Here is a 23,633-nt window from a genome sequence, read left to right as displayed (position 1 = left end):
TGACTCGTCATACATAAACAGAGAAGTAGCTCCGGCTACAATGTTCTTCCGCCCGACCCATGCAGTTCCATACGGAAGTGCCCGGATGCGCCTCCAATGGCCGAAGTGTGACATTACATCAGCGCTTTTTTTCCGCGTGGCGTGCAGACCGAGGGGGCGCAAAAGCTGCAGAATGGAGGTACCAATTTAGCAATATTCCTGCTATTATATGGAGTCCGGAGAATGAATAATAATACGTATCTTATGTGGGTTTATTATTGTGGCTTGGTGTTAAGAATGGTGCATTCTGCTGTCATGTTGAGCCAGCCGTGTGTGTGACCGAGAGCAGATACTGAATGCACACCGTTAAGGCGGATATATTACTATTTTCAAACGAAATACGAGACTCTTGGTGGTACAGTTACTCTCTTAAACACCTAATGCGTGCCAGACATGGACTCATGGTTCAGTTTTTAACGTGCTGCTAATGTTTTGGTTAGGGAGCGGGTTGTCGAGCAGCGTAAACAAAATATCGACCCTGTTGTTTTGTAAACATGTCAGTATAAAACACAGATGCAGGAATGTAATGTTTAATGTGATTATTAGCTCTAACAATATGGAGGAAACATTAAAAAATAAATCTAAAATGGCGCTGAACTCTTTGGTATGGAATGTTCTAGACGCTTCTCCTCAGACGCCGGTTTATTTCCAACCGTCTCCTCCTGAATTTAGGTTTATCTCGGAATAATGCGCGTGTAATCTTTGAAATTCGTTCACAGACACTGTATTCCTTTAGATGTAACACACCGGGTGAATTGCGAATCTTACTATGGCGTAGGGTTAGCTCATGAATATTAACAAGGTGGTTGCGAGATAGGAGCGTCCAATCACGTACTCTAATTAATATTCATGAGACGAGCCTTAGTAGGATAAGTTAATTGGTTAACTGACAGGACCCCACCTTTCAACGCCGCTCTTTCAGCCAGTTAGGAGCGATTGGTGGGCTCACGTCACTCAATCTAATGAATATTAAATGAGCCATCACCTAATATGGCAGAAGTATTGCCTGATGCAATCAATGCTCTATCTAACAGAAACACCCACACAAAGAAAGTGGTGCATTCAATGAACATGTGTCATTATATCAGTTTTAAACAATTAACAGCTTTATAGCATTATGCAACACGTATAGGGCCAGTTTTATCTGTCTAATGATGACGCATATTTCCAACAAGGCAAAGGTTCGAGATAAGTGTGATATCTGTGTTTTCACAGGGTCGTGGCAGTAAGGAGCCGGAGCAGCTGAGGAAGCTGTTTATTGGTGGACTCAGTTTCGAGACCACAGAGGACAGTTTACGAGCTCACTTTGAGCAATGGGGCAAACTCACAGACTGCGTGGTGAGTGGCCCTCAGGTCACATGCTCTTCACTTTGGCTTTAGGGACTAATTGTATTCACTTTGCAATGAGTATGCAGCTGAAGACATCTCTATTTTTCCATTACAAAAATGAATATAATTTTTTTTAAAGTACCAGGTTATTCTCCAAAGCATCTTGTAGCATCATACCATGGTATATGAATATAGTAATTCACTGAATTACCATAAAATCATCTCTTACTATCACTAGCTATCTTTCCATCCAAAGTTGCGATATGGAATCGGAAAATTGGACTATCACATAAAACATTTGTGAATAAAGCACCATTTCCATCCCATGTGTTCAAGAGAGCAAAATCGCCACTTCCTGGGGCATTGGCGAAAATATCTGTAATAAAAATCCGAGTCCTCCATCATAAAAGACTTGATTAGGGCTCTATAAAATCCATTTAATTTTTTCCAAATTAGGTTTTATTTTCCCCCAAATTCTGTTTTTTCCATTTAAATTTTTCTGGATTCTGTTTTTTTTTTAGACTCCATTTTAATGCTTAAATAAAAAATGTTATTAATCATGTAAAATACTTGTCTGATTAATTGAAATCATAAAACCTATACAATTTTACAACAATGTATTAAAATTTGAACAAATTACATGTCTAGGGTCCTTTTATTTTTTCCTCCCTCAAATTCAGTTTTATTTTCACCAAAAATAAAATTATAATTTTTTGTTTTAAGTTTTATGGATTCCACTATAATAAAATATTAATTAAATCAAAATGCATGTCTAATTAATTGAGTTAATAAAAACAATTTATTTATTAAAAAATATAATTAAATTTCTAAAAAGTATTTCTTAATATTTAGCAATTATGTGTTTATTTTATTTTTTTACTTGCAATTTTTAATAAATTTTATTAATCTTTTAATCACATGAAATCAAACTTTTTCCAAAAAGTAAAGTTTTAATAATAATGTATTATTATTGTTATTATTACTGAGCCAAACAGAAATGATTGTTGATCATTATCGTTCTTTCTATTTATTTTAGTCCCTGAACTTTTTTGGACACATCTACATTGTCTGTAAATAAAATACACCTTTTTTCACTCAAAAAGGCCTGGAATAATACTATAATAAATGGCTATAACTTGCTGAGGGATTGTTACATGTAGACAAAATTTCATCTGGAAGTCTAAAACAACCAAGTCTAACTTTATAAAGGAAAAAATACAAACTTCATGAAGTTCTGTTTGAGTTCACAGTAAAAACACCACATTTTTGCTGCCGTTTTTCTTAAAATTATATTAATTTAATCCATTCTCAGACTAAATAAATGTAAAATTGGGAACTTCAACAACTCAAAATGTTCTTGGTCTTTAAGGATTAAATCAAAATTTTATTTTATGATATATGACGATAAATGCTTTTTCATGCACACTTTTAGACGATGGAAACACAGCTGCTGTAACATGTATGGTGCCACCACAGTGTTTTTTCTTTTTAAATAAATATTTATTATCAAAGGACCAATGAATTATTGAAAATGAATGCACCATGAGTGGCGCAGATAATCACAGCCATGCTGATATTCATGCATACAAACCCCTATAACCTTCTAACTTTATGAATCAACAACTTATAATGTCTGTCATCCAATCAGAATCAAGCATCCAAGAGTTCCACGGTACAAGTTGTTAATGCATATAGTCAGAAATACTACTAATAATAACAAACAATGATCATCTTTCCTCAGGTGATGAGAGATCCAGCAAACAAACGCTCTCGAGGTTTCGGCTTTGTGACGTATTCCTGTGTGGTGGAGGTTGATGCTGCGATGTCAGCACGGCCACACAAAGTGGACGGTCGCGTGGTGGAGCCCAAACGGGCCGTTTCCCGAGAGGTACAGTTACATTCACTTAACTTAGAGCTGCACATGGGTAATGGCATCGAGTATACACCGATCAGGCATAACATTATGACCACTGACAGATGAAGTGAATAACACTGATGATCTCTTCATCACCTGTTAGTGGGTGGGATATATTATACCAGTGGAGAACCGGCCCCAGGGTCATGAAGGACCAGTGGAGAACCGGCCACAGGGTCATGGAAGACCAGTGGAGAACCGGCCACAGGGTCATGAAGGACCAGTGGAGAACCGGCCACAGGGTCATGAAGGACCAGTGGAGAACCGGCCACAGGGTCATGAAGGACCAGTGGAGAACCGGCCACAGGGTCATGAAGGACCAGTGGAGAACCGGCCACAGGGTCATGAAGGACCAGTGGAGAACCGGCCACAGGGTCATGAAGGACCAGTGGAGAACCGGCCACAGGGTCATGAAGGACCAGTGGAGAACCGGCCACAGGGTCATGGAGGACCAGCGGAGAACCGGCCACAGGGTCATGAAGGACCAGTGGAGAACCGGCCACAGGGTCATGAAGGACCAGTGGAGAACCGGCCACAGGGTCATGAAGGACCAGTGGAGAACCGGCCACAGGGTCATGAAGGACCAGTGGAGAACCGGCCACAGGGTCATGAAGGACCAGTGGAGAACCGGCCACAGGGTCATGGAGGACCAGTGGAGAACCGGCCACAGGGTCATGAAGGACCAGTGGAGAACCGGCCACAGGGTCATGAAGGACCAGTGGAGAACCGGACACAGGGTCATGGAGGACCAGTGGAGAACCGGCCACAGGGTCATGGAGGACCAGTGGAGAACCGGCCACAGGGTCATGGAGGACCAGTGGAGAACCGGCCACAGGGTCATGGAGGACCAGTGGAGAACCGGCCACAGGGTCATGAAGGACCAGTGGAGAACCGGCCACAGGGTCATGAAGGACCAGTGGAGAACCGGCCACAGGGTCATGGAGGACCAGTGGAGAACCGGCCACAGGGTCATGAAGGACCAGTGGAGAACCGGCCACAGGGTCATGGAGGACCAGTGGAGAACCGGCCACAGGGTCATGGAGGACCAGTGGAGAACCGGCCACAGGGTCATGGAGGACCAGTGGAGAACCGGCCACAGGGTCATGAAGGACCAGTGGAGAACCGGCCACAGGGTCATGAAGGACCAGTGGAGAACCGGCCACAGGGTCATGAAGGACCAGTGGAGAACCGGCCACAGGGTCATGGGCGGCCGAGGCTCATTGATGCCCGTGTGGTCCGATCAAACAGACGAGCTACTGGAGCTCAAACTGCTCAAGAAGTTAATGCTGGTTCTGATAGAAAGGTGTCAGAATACACAGAGCATCTCAGTTTGTTGTGTATGGGGCGGCACAGCCGCAGACCAGTGCCCATGCTGACCCCTGACCCCGCCCAAAGCACCAACAGTGGCACGAGAGCATCAGAACTGGACCACAGAGCAATGGAAGAAGGCGACCTGGTCTGATGATCACGTGTTCTTCTACATCACGTGGATGGCCGGGTGTGTGTGTGTGGCTTACCTGAGGAACACATGGCACAGGTGCATTATGGGAAGAAGGCGTGTGGCGGAGGCAGTGATGCTTTGGGCAATGTTCTGCTGGAAAACCTTGGGTCCTCCATCATGTGGATGTTACTTTGACACGCACCACCTACCTAAGCATTGTTGAGACCATGTCCAGCCTTTCATGGAGACGGTTTTCCCTGTGTCTGTGGCTCTTTCAGCAGATAATGCGCCGCCACAAAGCACAAATGCTTCAGGAATGGTTTGAGGAGCACAACAACGAGTTTGAGTCCAAATTCCCCAGATCTCAATCCAATCGAGCATCTGTGGGATGTGCAGAACAAACAAGTCCAATCCATGGAGGCCCCGCCTCTCAACGTACAGGACTTAGAAGATCTGCTGCTAACATCTTGGTGCCAGATACCACAGCACACCTTCAGGGGTCTAGAGGAGTCCATGCCACAATATTAGTCATAATGTTATGCCTGATTGGTGTATTATTTCTCTCAATTATGAGTTTGTATCGCAGGAATAAATCCCTTTGTGGGAGACTACGCGCTTTGTAAGATCGTATACATGCACAAATAGACACATTACACACTAAAGGAAAACATTAAAAAGCATCATATGACCCCCTGTAAAATACCTTTAATCAAGATGTACTTTTATTATCCAGGACTCTAACAGACCTGGAGCCCATCTGACAGTGAAAAAGATCTTTGTGGGTGGAATCAAGGAAGACACGGAGGAGTATCACATCCGAGAGTACTTTGAGCCGTACGGGAAGATCGAGACCATCGATATAATGGAGGAGCGCTCGACTGGGAAGAAGAGAGGATTCTGCTTCGTCACCTTCGATGATCATGACACTGTGGACAAAATTGTTGGTGAGTTTAGATAGAAACACACACTGTCACACACTGATGGACTGACTAAGTAAATTATTTATGGCTAAATGACTCCATCTACAGCTATTAAACCAGCGTTTTGCTGATTTTTTATTAAATATTGTCCATGCAGCTTTTATGAACTGCCATTGATTGATAAATTGATATAAAATCTAGAGAATCAAAGAAATATTGATAACTGATTATGTTGTAGTCAATGTTTGAGCTTTTTGTTTTTCTATGCATTTGTTGTTGTTGTTTTGCATGGTAAAATAAAACCTGTAGCTTTTTGCTAATAATTTTATCAGATAAATATCAAGTTTAGTGTTTTGTTCTTCTCTCATATTTAAATTATTTAAAAAGTCTAGAATATTGTCTTCATATTCTGATTGTTTAATCGAACTTGTAGGTGGATTATTTTGGCCACAACTGTATAAAAGTTCAGTGTCAACTACCCATATTATGGCAAGAAATGCTTTTGGTTTTATACAGTAGCTGAGCTTGCTTTTTCAAAATGATTTTTCCTTTTTCATCAGCACAAAAATACCACACAATCAACTCTCATAACTGTGAAGTAAGAAAAGCCCTTCCAAAGCAGGAGATGCAGGCTGCGTCTAATCAGAGATGTAAGTAACTTCCTCTCCTGATTCTCCAATAGACATGCGTTCATAATAAGTTTGTTACTGTAATATTCACAGCATTGCATGTGGTTATTGTTCATATTATATATATGTGCGATGTGCTGTTTGGGATCCGTTCTCAGATCGCGGTGGAGGTGGAGGTGGAGGTGGAGGTGGGGAGAATTTCATGGGTAGAGGAGGAAACTTCGGAGGTGACAACTTTGGCAGAGGTAAGATGACATGTGATACTGTGCATCTGATCCTGCGTGTGTGTCAGTGTGTTGAGCATCGCCTCAGGTGTGAATAACGCTGTGCTAAACACACTGTACCCTGTATCTTTTACAGGAGGGTATGGAGGAGGCCGGAGTGGCTACGGAGGAGATGGATACAACGGATTTGGTGGGGACAGTAACATGATAATTACAAGATCAAAATGCATGATAACTTTGATAACAAACAGGAAGGCAGGCTGAAGCTATGGCTCAAAGTGCAAGGGTTTTAGTAAGTGAAAGGAACAAAACAAAAAGCCAGGAAACGGGTAACTTAAATGAAACAAAAACACGAAATATGAGCATGACCAAAAACCAGGAACAGAAACACGGAACAAATACAAGACAGGGATAACACAGAGGAAACCATTGGTGTGTTTATAAACGAGGCCTAATGAGGAAACTAGAAATACCTGGAACGATAATGACCTGATCAACAGCAAAACTACTGCAGGACTACAAAATGGCAACCGAAAACAGGAAACAACCCAATACAAAGTAACAATAAAAGTCCAAGTGGAACATGTGACACCTGTTTATTTGCAGAAAGCGTGCTGTTGATTTGTGGCAGATTTGCACCAATGTTGACCTGTGACCGGTTGCATAAACTGCTTAAACTTTTTAAAGTCAGTTACATAAAAAGGTAGATCGGTTTAGTTTGAATTGGAACAGTAAGAATGATTGCCCGTGTGTTAACTGCAGTCTTAACATAGTGGCGAAGTTTATGCAAAAACAATTTTTGATATGGCTGTTCTTGATTAATCAAAAGATCGGTGTATGAAAAAGCAGATAAGAACATTTCTAAAGCGGTTATAAAGTGATACAGAAAGAAGAACAAGAATATCATGGGATTTTATTCTGCCCGGCCAAAAATAAGTTGCTTTAGGGAGCTTTTACACTGGCAGTTTAGTTTGAAACCGTATATAAACACGGTTCGCCCTGGGTACCGAACCTGAGACTACCGGGAGCAGGTGCTCTGAGTTCGGTTGCACTCGAACTGTGCCACGATTCACGTGAGTGTTAAAGCAACACGGACTCGGGTGCGCAAAAGTAACCTGCACATCTGTTTTAGCCAATTATGATGTAGGGCCTATTCAGTGCAATCAGGGCAGCAGATGATTGGCAGTCCTCAAAAGAGTCTGTTTGCAAGCAGCTCGTGAACCGATCATCTCTTCCTTCTAGTTCATTGATAAGCATGAAATAAACATGAATGAACACTAAAAGAAATGTTGTTTCAACCACGGAAAGACGTCAGTACACAACATTTTTCCAAGTTCAAGTCCACCGATGTTAATCTACTAACTCTCCTGACCGCAGCAAACGTGCCCATCAGGGCTTGACATTAACATTTTTGCTCACCGGCCACTGTGGCTAGTGGTTTTCCAAAGTTACTAACCACAGCATTTTCACTGGCCACAATGTTGTTGTCTATATGTAAATGACCACTGTTCACACCCAAATCAAGTCTACATGAAATATATAACATGACAGATCATCAAATAGGCCTATTTAGCTCTGATAAGGTTCTGTGTAGAGCTCTAATCTAGACAAAGAAACACTAACAGATTTTTTTGGTGTAAATATAATTAATTCTCAAGCAGTATTTTCATCCAGTGTTCAATCAGCTTTGACATATTTAAATCTAGCACATATTGTGTCTATGAGCCCATACTGTAGCTAGCTAGTGAAATACATGTCCATATTTTCATGTGTAACTTTAGAGACGGTCCCTAAATTCACGAAAATATCGAAAGTCCAACGTCAAGCCAACTTTATGCCAGTCACCTCAGATGGTGGTTCGGCTGTGATCTTTGTTTGACACTATTTTCGCTGCTGAAAGACAAGAAAAACAGTCGTTAACTGTATGATGAATGAATCTCCTGCGAGCATCGCACACGCATCTCTGCTGTGTTGTTTATGATGAGAGCGCAGATTTCAGTGAGTGAACAAAACTCTGGCGTTTCAGCGACGACTAATCTGAACGCCTCTCATTATTGGACATTATATTCATAAGCTCAACAGAATCCCGTGTGATTGGTTATAATGCACAGCGTGATTATAACAGATGGCTTATGAGAAAACTACAATACAAAGTGGCTCGTGGGAGTGACTGTGTGACACGCCACAGCTGAAATCCACCCGCAAATGGCGGCTGTTAATGTCAAGCCCTGGTGCCCAGTGGGAAAGCCCCAACAGATCTTCTAACCCTAACTGACTCTTGCATTGGCAATACAAGATATTGAACAAAAAGTGATGCATCTCTTGAATGTTTTTCCATCAGGAGATGCATCAGTTTTTGGTCCAGATCTTGTATTGTCAATGCAAGAGTCCAGCACTCTGTAAAGTCTCCTCCAGCACATCCCAAAGACTTTCAGTGAATTTAAGCTCTGGATTCATGTGTGAAAATGACAATTTGATGAATATTGACAGTCATCCTGGAATATGGCCTTCCTACATGGTTGTTTAAGACATGAAAAGCTACACACTCATCAATTAGGGTTAAAAGAGCTGTTTCCAAACACATAACATGCTAGAAACACAATAATGGTCCAATCTTTGACTCCAAGCAGCGATTTTTTTTTTTTTTTTTTGGCCGGGCAGTGTAGATATACATAACAAATCTTCACACCTGATCAAAAACAAGGGCATCAGCAAACTAACCAACTGTCCAATAAGTTTGAAGACCTCATGGTTGAAAAGGAAGACGTCCAAAAAACATAACAACCCAAAAAATAAGCACCCAAGAAGTGGTGCAAATGAAGTCTCAATCCAAATCAAGTGCTGACTTATCACAGTCAGCCGATCAGTTACATTCCCAGAAGGCCAGAGTGAAATGTTTCTGCTTGTGTTTGCGGTGGCAGGGAATAACTATGGAGGGAGTCCTGGCTGTGGAGGGGGGGGCCGTGGGGGGTACGGTGGAGGCCCTGGATACGGTAACCAAGGCGGAGGCGGCTTTGGAGGATATGACAACTACAACAATGGCAGGAATTTTGGAGGTACATTGTCGTTTCAGCCAAGACAAATACTTGACGGGTGGCCGGAGGGGAGGGGCTAAACAAGAGGGCTCAGTGATGTCATCCAAAAAATGGAAAACGTGTGGTTATATTTTGACTAAAGATTACAAAGACAAAACTTTTTTATAGATGTGGTAGAAGAATAAATGTGTATTGAAGTCATCCTAATTGTGGCTTGTTTAGATTAGTTATGCTGAGTTTGTACCTGCTCCACAGGGAACTTTGGTGGTGGTGGTAGTGGAGGCAGCGGAGGTGGAGGAGGAGGAAATTACAATGATTTCGGGAATTACGGAGGACAACAGTCCAACTACGGCCCGATGAAGGGAAATAACTTTGGAGGAAGGAACTCAGGACCTTACGGAGGTAAAGAAAGGCCGGCGCACAGCAGGCCACACCAGAGGTGAATCGGCTGCACTGAAGCCTGATCCTGTGTTGTTGTGTCCAGGTGGATATGGCTCTGGTGGCGGAGGCGGGGGTTATAATAACTCCAGGAGATATTAACACATTAGCTGGTCTGTGGTAAGTTCAGCGCTGACACATGCTGCGTCCGAAATCACATACTGTATAGTAGGTGCTGCGTTTGGTTTGGAACGTACTTCGCGACCGTGATAAAAGTGTGTTCTCTATAGTATGAATGTGTGTAGTATGAATTAAAGTCAACTAGGGCTGTACGATTAATCGAAAAATAACCGAAACCGACATTCAGAACCTCTAACCGACGTATTTTTCCCATGTCGGTTATTTCGGTTTTCACGTGACTCCGCCCCGTCAGTCACATCAAGTGCAGTTTGCAGGCACACAGAGATGCAGGAGCGGTTATCTGTGTTTATAGATGCCCAGAATCACTATAGTCACTGCATGTTTTACACAGTTTAAATACAGGTCAGTTAATTGCCATTCTTCTTATAGCCTACTACGCACTGACACGCACACAGACGGCGCGCGCAAGCCCCGAAGCCAGATCGCTTTCACTTTCATGCTCATAAAGTTTGTCAAGTACATGCGTTTAAAGGCTTGCCAGTTTCAACATTTCAAGCGATTGTGCACTATTCAAAAACAACAATACGGAAAACTTCTCCGTTCAGTGCTCAGCTTCTGTCTGTGACACAGAGCCGAGCCGATCGCGTCTCTGACAACGCGCGCGCCCTGAAGGCAGATCTTTCACCTGCATCCTCTCAAAGCTTTGTCATTTGTATGTGGTTTAAGCCCTGCCAGTTTGAACATTAAAGCGAGTTTCGGCCATCAGATGTGTATTATGTTGAACTAATGCCTGACATATTGTGACAAATGAACACTCAGACACAAGCTCGCACATCACGCGAAGATCGCGCGCAGAAACGCAGTCTCAATGCTGTCCTGTGACTAAAGTAAAGTCACTAAAGTAGCTTAGAAACTCAACTGTTATAGTCATACATTTTAATACCTTTGAAGTAAGTACAAACCACAGCTTCATAATGAATAGAGACGGTATGAGTAATTCACACACACAATCACTCTCTCATTAATGCATTCAAATAAATGTAATATAGGCCTACTGTGTTAATTTATCTGTATCTAATGTACAACAAGCGGAAATCTGCCCCATAGACAATAACTGCTGAAAGTGAACCGTTTCCTTCAAGTATTTTAAAATAACAAAGAAATGCACTTTTTCATTAGAAAAAAAAAATCCACCTTTAATAGTAGAACATATTTACAGTACAAACCTTATCAGTGAACTTACTCAAAAACCTTATGAGAGCAAAAAAAGAAGAAGCAAAATAATCGTTCATTAATCGTAATCGAGGTCAAATGTTCAATTAATCGAGGTTTTTATTTTTGGGCAAATCGTTACAGCCCTAAAGTCAACGTACTTCATCTGTCATTATCATGTGACCTCATAAATCCTCTCCCGTGGCCTCATGGGATGGTAAAGTGTCCATCGAATGCGCACTTCCTTTGAGATTCTGCAGTAGAAGGTCATCCGGGGACTTTTCACCTACTGTTTTTCAAAAAGACTGAGGCCGTGTGTCCACCAAAGCGTTTTTTCTCGTGGCTGGCTGGCGTATTCAATTGTTTTCAATGGGAGCGGCGCGTTTTTAAAACGCCATGAGCGCGATGAGGTGTTGAGCGAGTATTTTTTTTTACTGGTCGCCGAGAGTTGAGGAATGTTCAACTTTGAGTAAAATGCAGTGCTCATCACTGTCACTTTTCACCCAGCCGTCCAATCACAGTGGAGGAAAGGCGGGACAAATACAACACCAACCAACCGCCACATTCTGCATGTACAACGGCAACAGATGAAAACAAGCAGAATAATAACATAACAAAATAATTTTAAACAAGAGCCAGAGCAAATACTTGACATTGTATCTGCATTTTTATATAGAATCAATACAGAAACAAACTATCTGTGAAATGAGATACTAGTAACACTTCCGCAGATATTCCGTATCATAGCAAGCAAACAGTCTCAACTGAAAAAACAACAGACCAAAAAAAAAACCAAACAAAAAAACGCTGCCAAAACGCTCTCAAGCGCCCACAGCCAGATGTTTTCAGCCGGCTAACGCTTTGGTGGACATGCGGCCTAAGGGTCATATGAAATCCGTTTATTTTTTCCAAATGCATTTTTTCCTGTACATTTTTCTGGATTCCAATATTTTTTTAGGGCTGTCAAAAGATTAATCGCGATTAATCGCATCCAAAATAAAAGTTTGTGTTTACATAATATATGTGTGTGTACTCTGTTAATTATTATTTATATATAAATACACAAACATTCATGTATATATTTAATATTTGCATGTATATACTGTATATACATTTATATAATCTATAATATATATAAATATAAATGTTTTATATATAAAAAATAATATTTTTTTCTTAAATATATACATGCTTGTGTGTGTATTTATATATAAATAATAATTAACAGAGTACACACACATATATTATGTAAACACAAACTTTTAGTTTGGATGCGATTAATCGCGATTAATCTTTTGACAGCCCTAATTTTTTTATATTATGAATAATATATGAATAATGGTTAAATTAAATGTTAGCAATCAAAAACAATTTGTACTTAATTGAATTCATGAAAATGATACATTTGAACAATAATTTATTTATTTATAACAGGCCCTGTGAAATGTTTTTTTCCCCTCTCAAATTCCGTTTTATTTTTACCAAATTCTATGTTTTCTGTTTTATGGATTCAATTTTAATGGTTAATAATGAAAAAAGTGTCTTAATTAATATTCATAAAACAACTAAATGATTATTTTATTTTTGTATTTCTATTTATTTCTCTATGTATTTCTATTTACCACCCCCCCAAAAAAATACTGTTTTGTATTTAAATTAGGGCTGTCAAAAGATTAATCGCATCCAAAATAAAAGTTTGTGTTTACATAATATATGTGTGTCAGTGATGCGCGGGTTGATCCAAAATGAGCGGGTGCCCGCGGCCACCCGCGGTTACCCGCGGTTACGAGTCATCCAAAAATATTTTTAATGATATTCGGGTCACGGTCGGTCGGATCGTCAATAAATCCTTATTTACCTTTTGAATGTTGAGCGTTATTAACTTTTGAATAAATGCTGACGCGGGACAAAATGCCCGATTTCCCAAAACGTTGAGCTGAGCAATGCCATTGTACCATTTTAATAGGCTACTTTTAAACGCATTTAAAGTCAGTTTTATGTATTTTCTGAGAGGGGGCGGGATTTTTGTTGGGAAAGTCGGGGGAGAGACGCACACTTCGATTAGACTGGATAAACACATGCAGCATCTTAATTGTTAAGAAAATTAAACGAAATAAATGAATAAATCAAGCCTGTATTACATAACACTAGGCTATATCATACAGCATTCAGAAAAATAACAGTTTGCGCTCCTAAGGGCTTTCACACTTTTCCAAATGTTTTCCAAATGTGGGCTGATGAATTCTTCAAGCCGGGTCGAAACATAAACATCGCGTTCATCAATAATATGCATCTGGAGCTGAAATGGAAAATGATGGGCCGCCTCAAGAACTTCCTGCTCTCGCTGCTGCACCTCTGAGCACACCACGCCAGGGCCTGAAACATTTTCTCAATGGCCCAATGAGCTACGATGAGCATTTACTACTTTTAAAAAATGCGGGTCGGGTACAATATTTTCTTCTTTTTTTTTGCGGTCCGAGTTGCGGGCGGGTTAGTTGAAAACGTCGGTCGGGTGCGGGTTGTTTATACATTGACCCGCGCATCACTGATGTGTGTGTACTCTGTTAATTATTATTTATATATAAATACACACACAAGCATGTATATATTTAAGAAAAAAATAAATTTTTTATATATATAACATTTATATTTATATATATTATAGATTATATAAATGTATATACATGCAAATATTTCTTAAATATATACATGAATGTGTGTGTATTTATATATAAATAATAATTAACAGAGCACACACACATATATTATGTAAACACAAACTTTTATTTTGGATGCGATTAATCGCGATTAATCTTTTGACAGCCCTAATTTAAATTTTTCTTGCAAATCAAATTAAGGCATAAAACGTTAATTTTTTTTATTGTATTTGTTTTTTTAGATTTATTTTTTAATCATACAAAATAAAAACATTTTTGTCAACAAAGTGCTGGACAACAGCTTTACTGTTAAAATGAAAACATGGAAGAAAAATTGTGATTTAATCCTAAAAAAAATTACGTTTTAATGATAATGTATTATTAATGTTAGTATTATTATTACATTGGGATGTATGTCACAATTTCTTCATCAAACTCTTATTTTGACGTGAAGACCTTTTTGAGTTTCTGTGTGTTTCTGATATGACGATAGTTTTCCTCAGAGTCACGCAGAACATGCACGATTCACATTCAGTCAGTTTTTGCGGTTTAATATTCACGATTTGATTCAAGTGTACTGACCGGCTTTTGATTTATTAATCAAAAAAGTGACACATTGGGCGTTATACAGTAAATTCGGTTATGACTGCGGCCCACAGCCCGTCTTTGGCCTACTATACAGTACGGAAGCAGGCGTATTCGGACGCAGCGACAGACTCCACAGAAGTGTAACGCAGGATGATGACTTGTGATGTTTTACCGTGTGTCTGTTCAACAGGCTTCAGATCCAGAGTTAGGTGGTGGTGGTGGTGGTGAGGAGAGATGAGAGGAGTGGGAAGGAAAGGAAAGATTACTGAGAAAGATCTGCCAGTTCTAGCTCTTACCGCAGCAGAGAGTAGCGTGCGTTAGTTAGCGTGTGTACTGTACATTCCTTACTGCTGCATTTCCTTTGTGCTTTTCACTCGCCCTCAATCCCTTGTGATTTTTGTGAGCGTTTTTTGAGAGTGAAAAAATATTATGTTATCCAACACTGTCGTCAGAGTAGTTCAAAGTAACATGTTGTGAGTATGCAATATTTTGTGGCCTTGAGTATTTCATTTGGAGGGCTTTTTATTTTCTTGATTTGAAGACAGTGTCACGTGTATTTTTATATATTGTGAGCATATGTGTTGTTTATCTCTGAATGATGAACAGAGTAGACTTGATCAGATCTGAGGGCATGTAACATGTTAAACCTGTAAAGACCGAAGTCTATTTTGACCATCAGTTGAAATAAAGTTGTGTGCTAGTACGAATGAAGTTTAGTGCGTCATTGAGTGTGAAAGCGAGTGCAGCTGTGTGGCGCTGGTAGAGATCTGACCACAGCCTCCACTGGACCAGGAGCCAGTGTGTCTAGCGTCTGTTTGGGACAGGAGGAAGGCCAGTGGGGATGAGGGTTTGAGGCAGACAGAAGACGAGGAAGAAAGAGGCGTAGGAGCAGGTAAGAGTAACTCTTCTGCTTAATTTACAGATGGGAAAGCGCCGCCCGGTCTACAGTAAGTGGCTGAAAGTCTTTTCAGCGACCGGTCCAAATGGGTAAGATTAAGACGTGCAAGATACATGTGGGTTTGTTAAAGGTAAAGATATCCTCCCGTAGAGTCACGCCCAGAGATTCAGAAACTGCTGCTGCTGATATGTCCGGCTCTCATTTCACCTTACAATCGATGGAAGAAAAACCACGATTTAATATGATATACAGTACCGGTCAAAAGGCTGGACACATTTAGTATTTTTTATGATTTGAAAGAAGTCGCTTTTGCTCCTCAAGTCTGCATTTATTTGATCAAAAACACAGAAAAAAAACTGTAATATTGTGAAATATCATTACAATATTAAAATAACTGTTTTCTATATTATAAATGTAATGTATTCTGTGATCAAAGCTGTATTTTCAGCATCATTACTCCAGTCTTCAGAGTCACATGATCCTTCAGAAATCATTCTCATATGAGGATTATTATTAATCTTGGAAACTGAATATTTTTTATAACCAGTGATACTTTTCATTGATGGGATAAAAGAACAGCATTTATTTAAAATATAAATCTTCACTATATACATTACTGTTCAAAAGTTTGGGGTCAGTCATTTTCTTTTTCTTTTAATTGAAAGAAATTAATACTTTTATTCAGTAAGGATGTTAAATTAATAAAAAAAAGTGCTAGTCAAGATTTATATTTAGTCATCAATGAATCTTGAAAGAAAGTATCACAGGTTCCAAAAAAAATTAAGCAGCACAAATGTGTCCAACATTGATAATAATCCTCATATGAGAATGATTTCTGAAGGGTCATGTGACACTGAAGACTGGAGTAATGATGCTGAAAATACAGCTTTGATCACAGGAATACATTACACTTTAAAGGTGTCCTATAATGCCCCTTTTTACAAGATGTAAAATAAGTCTCTGATGTCCCGTGCCGTTTTTGTGTGTGTCCCTTTAAATGCAAATGAGCTGCTGCTCCTTCTAGAAGAGGGCGGAGCTTCAAGAGCTCATGTTAGCAGCTCTGATGACCTCACGCAGACACACACTGAAAATATCAGAAACTGTTCAGACTTTTATGTTCAAACCGGTCGGACAATGATGGAGAGACTCGAGAAGAAGAGACAACATGTAGAATGAGACGGGACGTTTCTGAATGGAGAGTTGATGAATTTATGAGTTAATCTTCAAGTCATTGATTAGCCTATTCTGTCATGATAATCTATAAACTGCTGTAGGATGCACAGAGAATATCTGCTGATGAAGAGAGAACAGGTGTAGTTTAGTTTAATTACGGTTATAACTCATGTTGTCGTCTTGCTTTATGTCATGCTACAGCGTTTGTGTTCGTACTGTATTGCTATAAATGTGAAAGACGGATTGAGCGACTCCCAAATGTGCTCGACTACTCTTCCTCTTCTCAACATGTTCCCGGGGGCGGGGTTTATGTAAATGTTAGGGTTAGTGATGTCACTAACCCGTGAATAAGCTCATTGTAGTCCCTACCAGCCGTTTGTTGTAGTTCTTAAAAAGTGATTTCTGTAAAAGAAAATATCTCCCTTTGCTTTGAGCTTTGAGCGTTGTAACTTTGCAGATGTTGTTTCTGCTCAAACAGCGACATCACACACTAACTAAAGTTAAACAAGTCAAATCATAATCAACCACGCCTTTACTGTATATTCACACAAACAGCTGTTTTAAATTGTGACAATTTTACTTTTTTTTCCTGTATTTTTTATCAAATAAACGCAGGCTTGATGAGCAGAAGAGACGTCTTTCAAAAACATAAAAAATAGTAAAGTTTCCAAACTTTTGACCAGCACTGTATATCAAATTATATTGTGAATAAAGAAAAATAAATGGCTCATTACGCCATTTTTTTTTTTTTTGCAACATGACAGTTCTCATTACCATAATGCAAAAAAGTCAAATTTACTGTAGTGTGAAACTAATTATTCTAATATATTATAAATATACAAAATATGTATTTACATGTAGTGTTGCTATCAACTTATGCTAAATACAATAGTCTATGAAGGTGCGGTCACATTGACCGTTGTTCAGTGAATTTGTGTGTGTGAAATCCAGTCGTGTCAGTAGGAATCCTCACCAATGACGACACATTCCTCATGCAGATTTCACCACGGCTTGAAGAGAAATGTGTGACGTTTGAAAGTGAGTTCAAGTGCTTCCTACATCCCTACACTATTAAAAGTGGAGTAGACACCGAAAGCTCACTGAGATTTGACTAATCTTGTAGCATTTAGTCTTTGAGTTTCACCACACGAGGGTCAATGTGACCGCAGTTCATTCAGAGTCGATCTGAAGTCTGCAGCGTACAGTAGATTGATCAGGGGGTGGAATGTGACCCAGACTTGATTTAGTGAGGACATTCATTCACCTGCAGGAAAGACGTTCCTGATCTTAATCACTCCACAGGAGCTTCCATCAACTGTGAACATTTTTGTAGTATGTTGCCAATTATTGTTACGCACCGCCGCCAGATGTCTATACCATGACCGTGTACTGTGTATTTTTTGTGTGTGAGGATGTTTTGTTATTCAGGGTAAATACATATACAGTACCGGTCAAAAGTTTGGAAGCATTACTATTTTTATGGTTTTTGAAAGAAGTCTGATGCTAATCAAGCCTGCATTTTATTGATAAAAATACAGAAAAAATAGTGAAATATTCTAATGTAATATAACGGGTTTTCTATGTGAATATACAGTAAAATGTCATTTATTTATTTCCAGCATCATTACTCCAGTCTTCAGTGTCACATGATCCTTCAGAAATCATTCAGATATGAGGAGTTATTATCAATGTTGAAAATATTTCTTTATACCATGTGATACTTTTTCCAGGATTCTTTGAATGAAATGTAAAAAAATCATCTTTTGTAACAATAAACACTACCCTTCACAAGTTTGGGGTCATTTTTTTTATTTTTTTGAAAGAATTGAATATGTTTATTCAGCACAGATGTGATATTTGATGATAAGTAGCAGTAAAGATTTCTAAGATCTAATATCTTTACAATAAATGCTGATGAAAAGTTTGCAAAATTAATAATAATCCTCATATCAGAATGATTTCTGAAGGATCATGTGACACTGAAGACTGGAGTAATGATGCTATATATGATGTTATTTTAAATTGTAATAATATTTCACAATATTACAGATTTTTCCCGTTATTTTCAGAAACATCAGAAATCCAAACTTTCATCCGGTACTGTATATTCACACACTAAGTTTTCTAGTCTTAAAACATCACTCATAATGTCGTAATGAATATGTGCATTTCCGAATGCTGACTGTTTAATAAACTCATTTGAAACGCCCTGAGAATGTTTAATTTTCTGTGTTGTTTTTGTGTGAATGCAGTGCTTATCTGTCTCCCAAACCCGTCATGGGGACTTTGTTCCCCTGACCCCTGAATCAAGGTCATGACCATGGGTAAATGAGTAAGACACAGTTGCCCTTCATAGGTCACATGCTCGCACGCGGATGGCTTGAAACTGAAGAAATCCAACATTTAATAAACAGACCGATTTGAAAAAATCAATCATTAAGGCCTCATGGGCTCCAGGATGAGTCTGTTGACTAGAGAACACATTTAATGCTGTCACAAGAGTTCAAGTGTCATGAGAACAAAAGCATTCAGTTGAACATTTATCACCACCCAGAAGACGTGCATTAAGCTGTAGGAAAAAGATCCCGCATTGTGACGTGTAAATACGGGTCTTTGAACAGGTTGGCCCTGTTTGTGTTGCGTGACTTGCTGACAATGGAGAAGCACTGTAGTGTGCAAATAAGAGGGCTTGGTGTGTGCAAAGGTGGTTTGTGGGGGTGAAACAACTGCACTTGGTCCAGCGCGGCTTTAGTGAAGGCGGGACGCCGCCAAACCATCCAGATCTGTTGCATAACACTGGAGACCTGTGGCCAGAAAATGGCCTTTCACCCGCAAAGGCTTATGGTTTTGTTAAATCTCAAGAATCATGGTAGATGTTGTGAGCGTGTAAAGTTCGGCAGTGTTGGTGGTGAGCCAAAATATAAAGTCTGTTTCCAAGAAAACTAACAATTTGAGCTCAAAACCTTCTCCTGATGGATTATGATGTCATGGCGTATAATATACAGCGGCCTCAAAAAATGTTTGGACACTTAAAGGGATAGTTCACCCAAAGAATTAAATTAGCCCATGATTTACTCTCCCTCGAGTCATCATAGGTGTTTATGACATTCTTCTTTCAGACGAACACAATTAGAGTTATATTAAACATGTCCTGCTCTTCCAAGCTTTATAATGGCAGTGAATGGTTGTGTCGTTTTTGAATTCCATAAAGGTGCATCTGTCCATCATAAAAGTGCATCTATCATCATAATAGAGCATCTATCCGTCATAAAAGTGCATCTATCATCATAAAAGTGCATCTATCCATCATAAAAGTGCATCTGTCCATCATAAAAGTGCATCTATCCATCATAAAAGAGCATCTGTCCATCATAAAAGTGCATCTATCCATCATAAAAGTGCATCTATCATCATAATAGAGCATCTATCCATCATAAAAGTGCATCTATCATCATAAAAGTGCATCTATCCATCATAAAAGTGCATCTATCCATCATAAAAGTGCATCTATCATCATAATAGAGCATCTATCCATCATAAAAGTGCATCTATCATCATAAAAGTGCATCTATCCATCATAAAAGAGCATCTATCCATCATAAAAGTGCATCTATCCATCATAAATGTACATCTATCCATCATAAAAGAGCATCTATCCATCATAAAAGTGCATCTATCCATCATAAATGTACATCTATCCATCATAAAAGTGCATCTATCCATCATAAATGTACATCTATCCATCATAAAAGTGCATCTATCCATCATAAAAGTGCATCTATCCATCATAAAAGAGCATCTATCCATCATAAAAGTGCATCTATCCATCATAAAAGTGCATCTATCCATCATAAAAGTGCATCTTTCCATCATAAAAGAGCATCTTTCCATCATAAAAGTACATCTTTCCATCATAAAAGAGCATCTATCCATCATAAAAGTGCATCTTTCCATCATAAAAGTGCATCTATCCATCATAAAAGAGCATCTATCCATCATAAAAGTGCATCTATCCATCATAAATGTACATCTATCCATCATAAAAGTGCATCTATCCATCATAAAAGTGCATCTATCCATCATAAAAGAGCATCTATCCATCATAAAAGTGCATCTATCCATCATAAAAGTGCATCTATCCATCATAAAAGAGCATCTATCCATCATAAAAGTGCATCTATCCATCATAAAAGAGCATCTATCCATCATAAAAGTGCATCTATCCATCATAAAAGAGCATCTGTCCATCATAAAAGTGCATCTATCCATCATAAATGTACATCTATCCATCATAAAAGAGCATCTGTCCATCATAAAAGTGCATCTGTCCATCATAAATGTACATCTATCCATCATAAAAGTGCATCTATCATCATAAAAGTGCATCTATCATCATAAAAGTGCATCTATCCATCATAAAAGTGCATCTATCCATCATAAAAGTGCATCTATCATCATAAATGTACATCCATCATAAAAGTGCATCTATCCATCATAAAAGAGCATCTATCCATCATAAAAGAGCATCTATCCATCATAAAAGAGCATCTATCCATCATAAAAGTGCATCTATCATCATAAAAGTGCATCTATCATCATAAAAGTGCATCTATCCATCATAAAAGTGCATCTATCCATCATAAATGTACATCTATCCATCATAAAAGAGCATCTATCCATCATAAAAGTGCATCTATCCATCATAAATGTACATCTATCATCATAATAGAGCATCTATCCATCATAAAAGAGCATCTATCCATCATAAAAGTGCATCTATACATCATAAAAGAGCATCTGTCCATCATAAAAGTGCATCTATCATCATAATAGAGCATCTATCCATCATAAAAGTGCATCTATACATCATAAAAGTGCATCTATCCATCATAAAAGTGCATCTATACATCATAAAAGTGCATCTATCCATCATAAAAGTGCATCTATCATCATAATAGAGCATCTATCCATCATAAAAGTGCATCTATACATCATAAAAGTGCATCTATCCATCATAAAAGTGCATCTATACATCATAAAAGTGCATCTATCCATCATAAAAGTGCATCTATACATCATAATAGAGCATCTATCCATCATAAAAGTGCATCTATACATCATAATAGAGCATCTATCCATCATAAAAGAGCATCTATCCATCATAAAAGAGCATCTATCCATCATAAAAGAGCATCTATCCATCATAAAAGTGCATCTATCCATCATAAAAGAGCATCTATCATCATAAAAGAGCATCTATCCATCATAAAAGTGCATCTATACATCATAATAGAGCATCTATCCATCATAAAAGAGCATCTATCCATCATAAAAGAGCATCTATCCATCATAAAAGAGCATCTATCCATCATAAAAGTGCATCTATCCATCATAAAAGTGCATCTATACATCATAATAGAGCATCTATCCATCATAAAAGAGCATCTATCCATCATAAAAGAGCATCTATCCATCATAAAAGAGCATCTATCCATCATAAAAGTGCATCTATCCATCATAAAAGTGCATCTATCCATCATAAAAGTGCATCTATCATCATAATAGAGCATCTATCCATCATAAAAGAGCATCTATCCATCATAAAAGTGCATCTATCATCATAATAGAGCATCTATCCATCATAAAAGAGCATCTATCCATCATAAAAGAGCATCTATCCATCATAAAAGAGCATCTATCCATCATAAAAGTGCATCTATCATCATAATAGAGCATCTATCCATCATAAAAGAGCATCTATCCATCATAAAAGTGCATCTATACATCATAATAGAGCATCTATCCATCATAAAAGTGCATCTATCCATCATAAAAGTGCATCTATCCATCATAAAAGAGCATCTATCCATCATAAAAGTGCATCTATCATCATAATAGAGCATCTATCCATCATAAAAGAGCATCTATCCATCATAAAAGTGCATCTATCATCATAATAGAGCATCTATCCATCATAAAAGTGCATCTATACATCATAAAAGAGCATCTATCCATCATAAAAGTGCATCTATCCATCATAAAAGTGCATCTATCCATCATAAAAGTGCATCTATCCATCATAAAAGTGCATCTATTCATCATAAAAGTGCATCTATCCATCATAAAAGAGCATCTATCCATCATAAAAGTGCATCTATCCATCATTAAAGTGCATCTATCCATCATAAAAGAGCATCTATCCATCATTAAAGTGCATCTATCCATCATAAAAGAGCATCTATCCATCATTAAAGTGCATCTATCCATCATAAAAGAGCATCTATTCATCATAAAAGTGCATCTATCCATCATAAAAGAGCATCTATCCATCATAAAAGTGCATCTATCCATCATTAAAGTGCATCTATCCATCATAAAAGTGCATCTATCCATCATTAAAGTGCATCTATCCATCATAAAAGAGCATCTATCCATCATAAAAGAGCATCTATCCATCATAAAAGTGCATCTATCCATCATTAAAGTGCATCTATCCATCATAAAAGAGCATCTATCCATCATTAAAGAGCATCTATCCATCATAAAAGAGCATCTATCCATCATTAAAGTGCATCTATCCATCATAAAAGTGCATCTATCCATCATAAAAGTGCATCTATCCATCATAAAAGTGCATCTATCTATCATAAATTATTTTATGGGCCATTATAAAGCTTGGAAGAGCAGGACATGTGTAATATAACTCTGATTGTGTTTGTCTGAAAGAAGAATGTCATCACACTTAGGATGACTTGAGGGTGAGTAAATCATGGGCTAATTTTAATTTTTTGGGTGAACTAACCCGTTAAACTGGAATAATGTCACTACATCTGATAAAATACCAGACCACGTGGTATCCGCAAAACAATGTGATTTTTCACTTTTCACCTTTACTTGTCACAATACTTGTCTGTCTTCATTTTGAACAGTATTGCTCGTGTAGTAGACATGTTGTGACATTGTTCTCTAAAAATAGGTCACCTCTTTTGATATTTTATATGTAACCGATTTTGACTTCCTTATGCCTTATTGTACATATCCACTTCCTCCTCCA

At 38.5% G+C, this 23,633-nt stretch overlaps 1 protein-coding gene across 1 annotated transcript; it reads left to right on the top strand.

Annotated features, from left to right (window-relative positions):
- The first annotated feature begins 95 nt into the window (after positions 1-95).
- On the top strand, positions 96-15,211 carry hnrnpa3 (heterogeneous nuclear ribonucleoprotein A3). Its single transcript, XM_079821887.1, has 11 exons — positions 96-178; positions 1,255-1,377; positions 3,110-3,256; positions 5,458-5,668; positions 6,205-6,294; positions 6,432-6,518; positions 6,634-6,687; positions 9,419-9,553; positions 9,788-9,934; positions 10,017-10,090; positions 14,699-15,211. The coding sequence occupies exons 1-10, from the start codon at positions 173-175 to the stop codon at positions 10,070-10,072; spliced, it is 1,056 nt and encodes a 351-aa protein (XP_079678013.1). The 5' UTR covers positions 96-172; the 3' UTR covers positions 10,073-10,090; positions 14,699-15,211.
- The last annotated feature ends 8,422 nt before the right edge of the window (positions 15,212-23,633 follow it).

The sequence above is a fragment of the Gobio gobio genome, assembly GCF_949357685.1.
Source record: "Gobio gobio genome assembly, chromosome: 7".
NCBI lineage: Eukaryota > Metazoa > Chordata > Actinopteri > Cypriniformes > Gobionidae > Gobio > Gobio gobio.
This window is presented reverse-complemented; position numbering and strand designations above follow the sequence as displayed.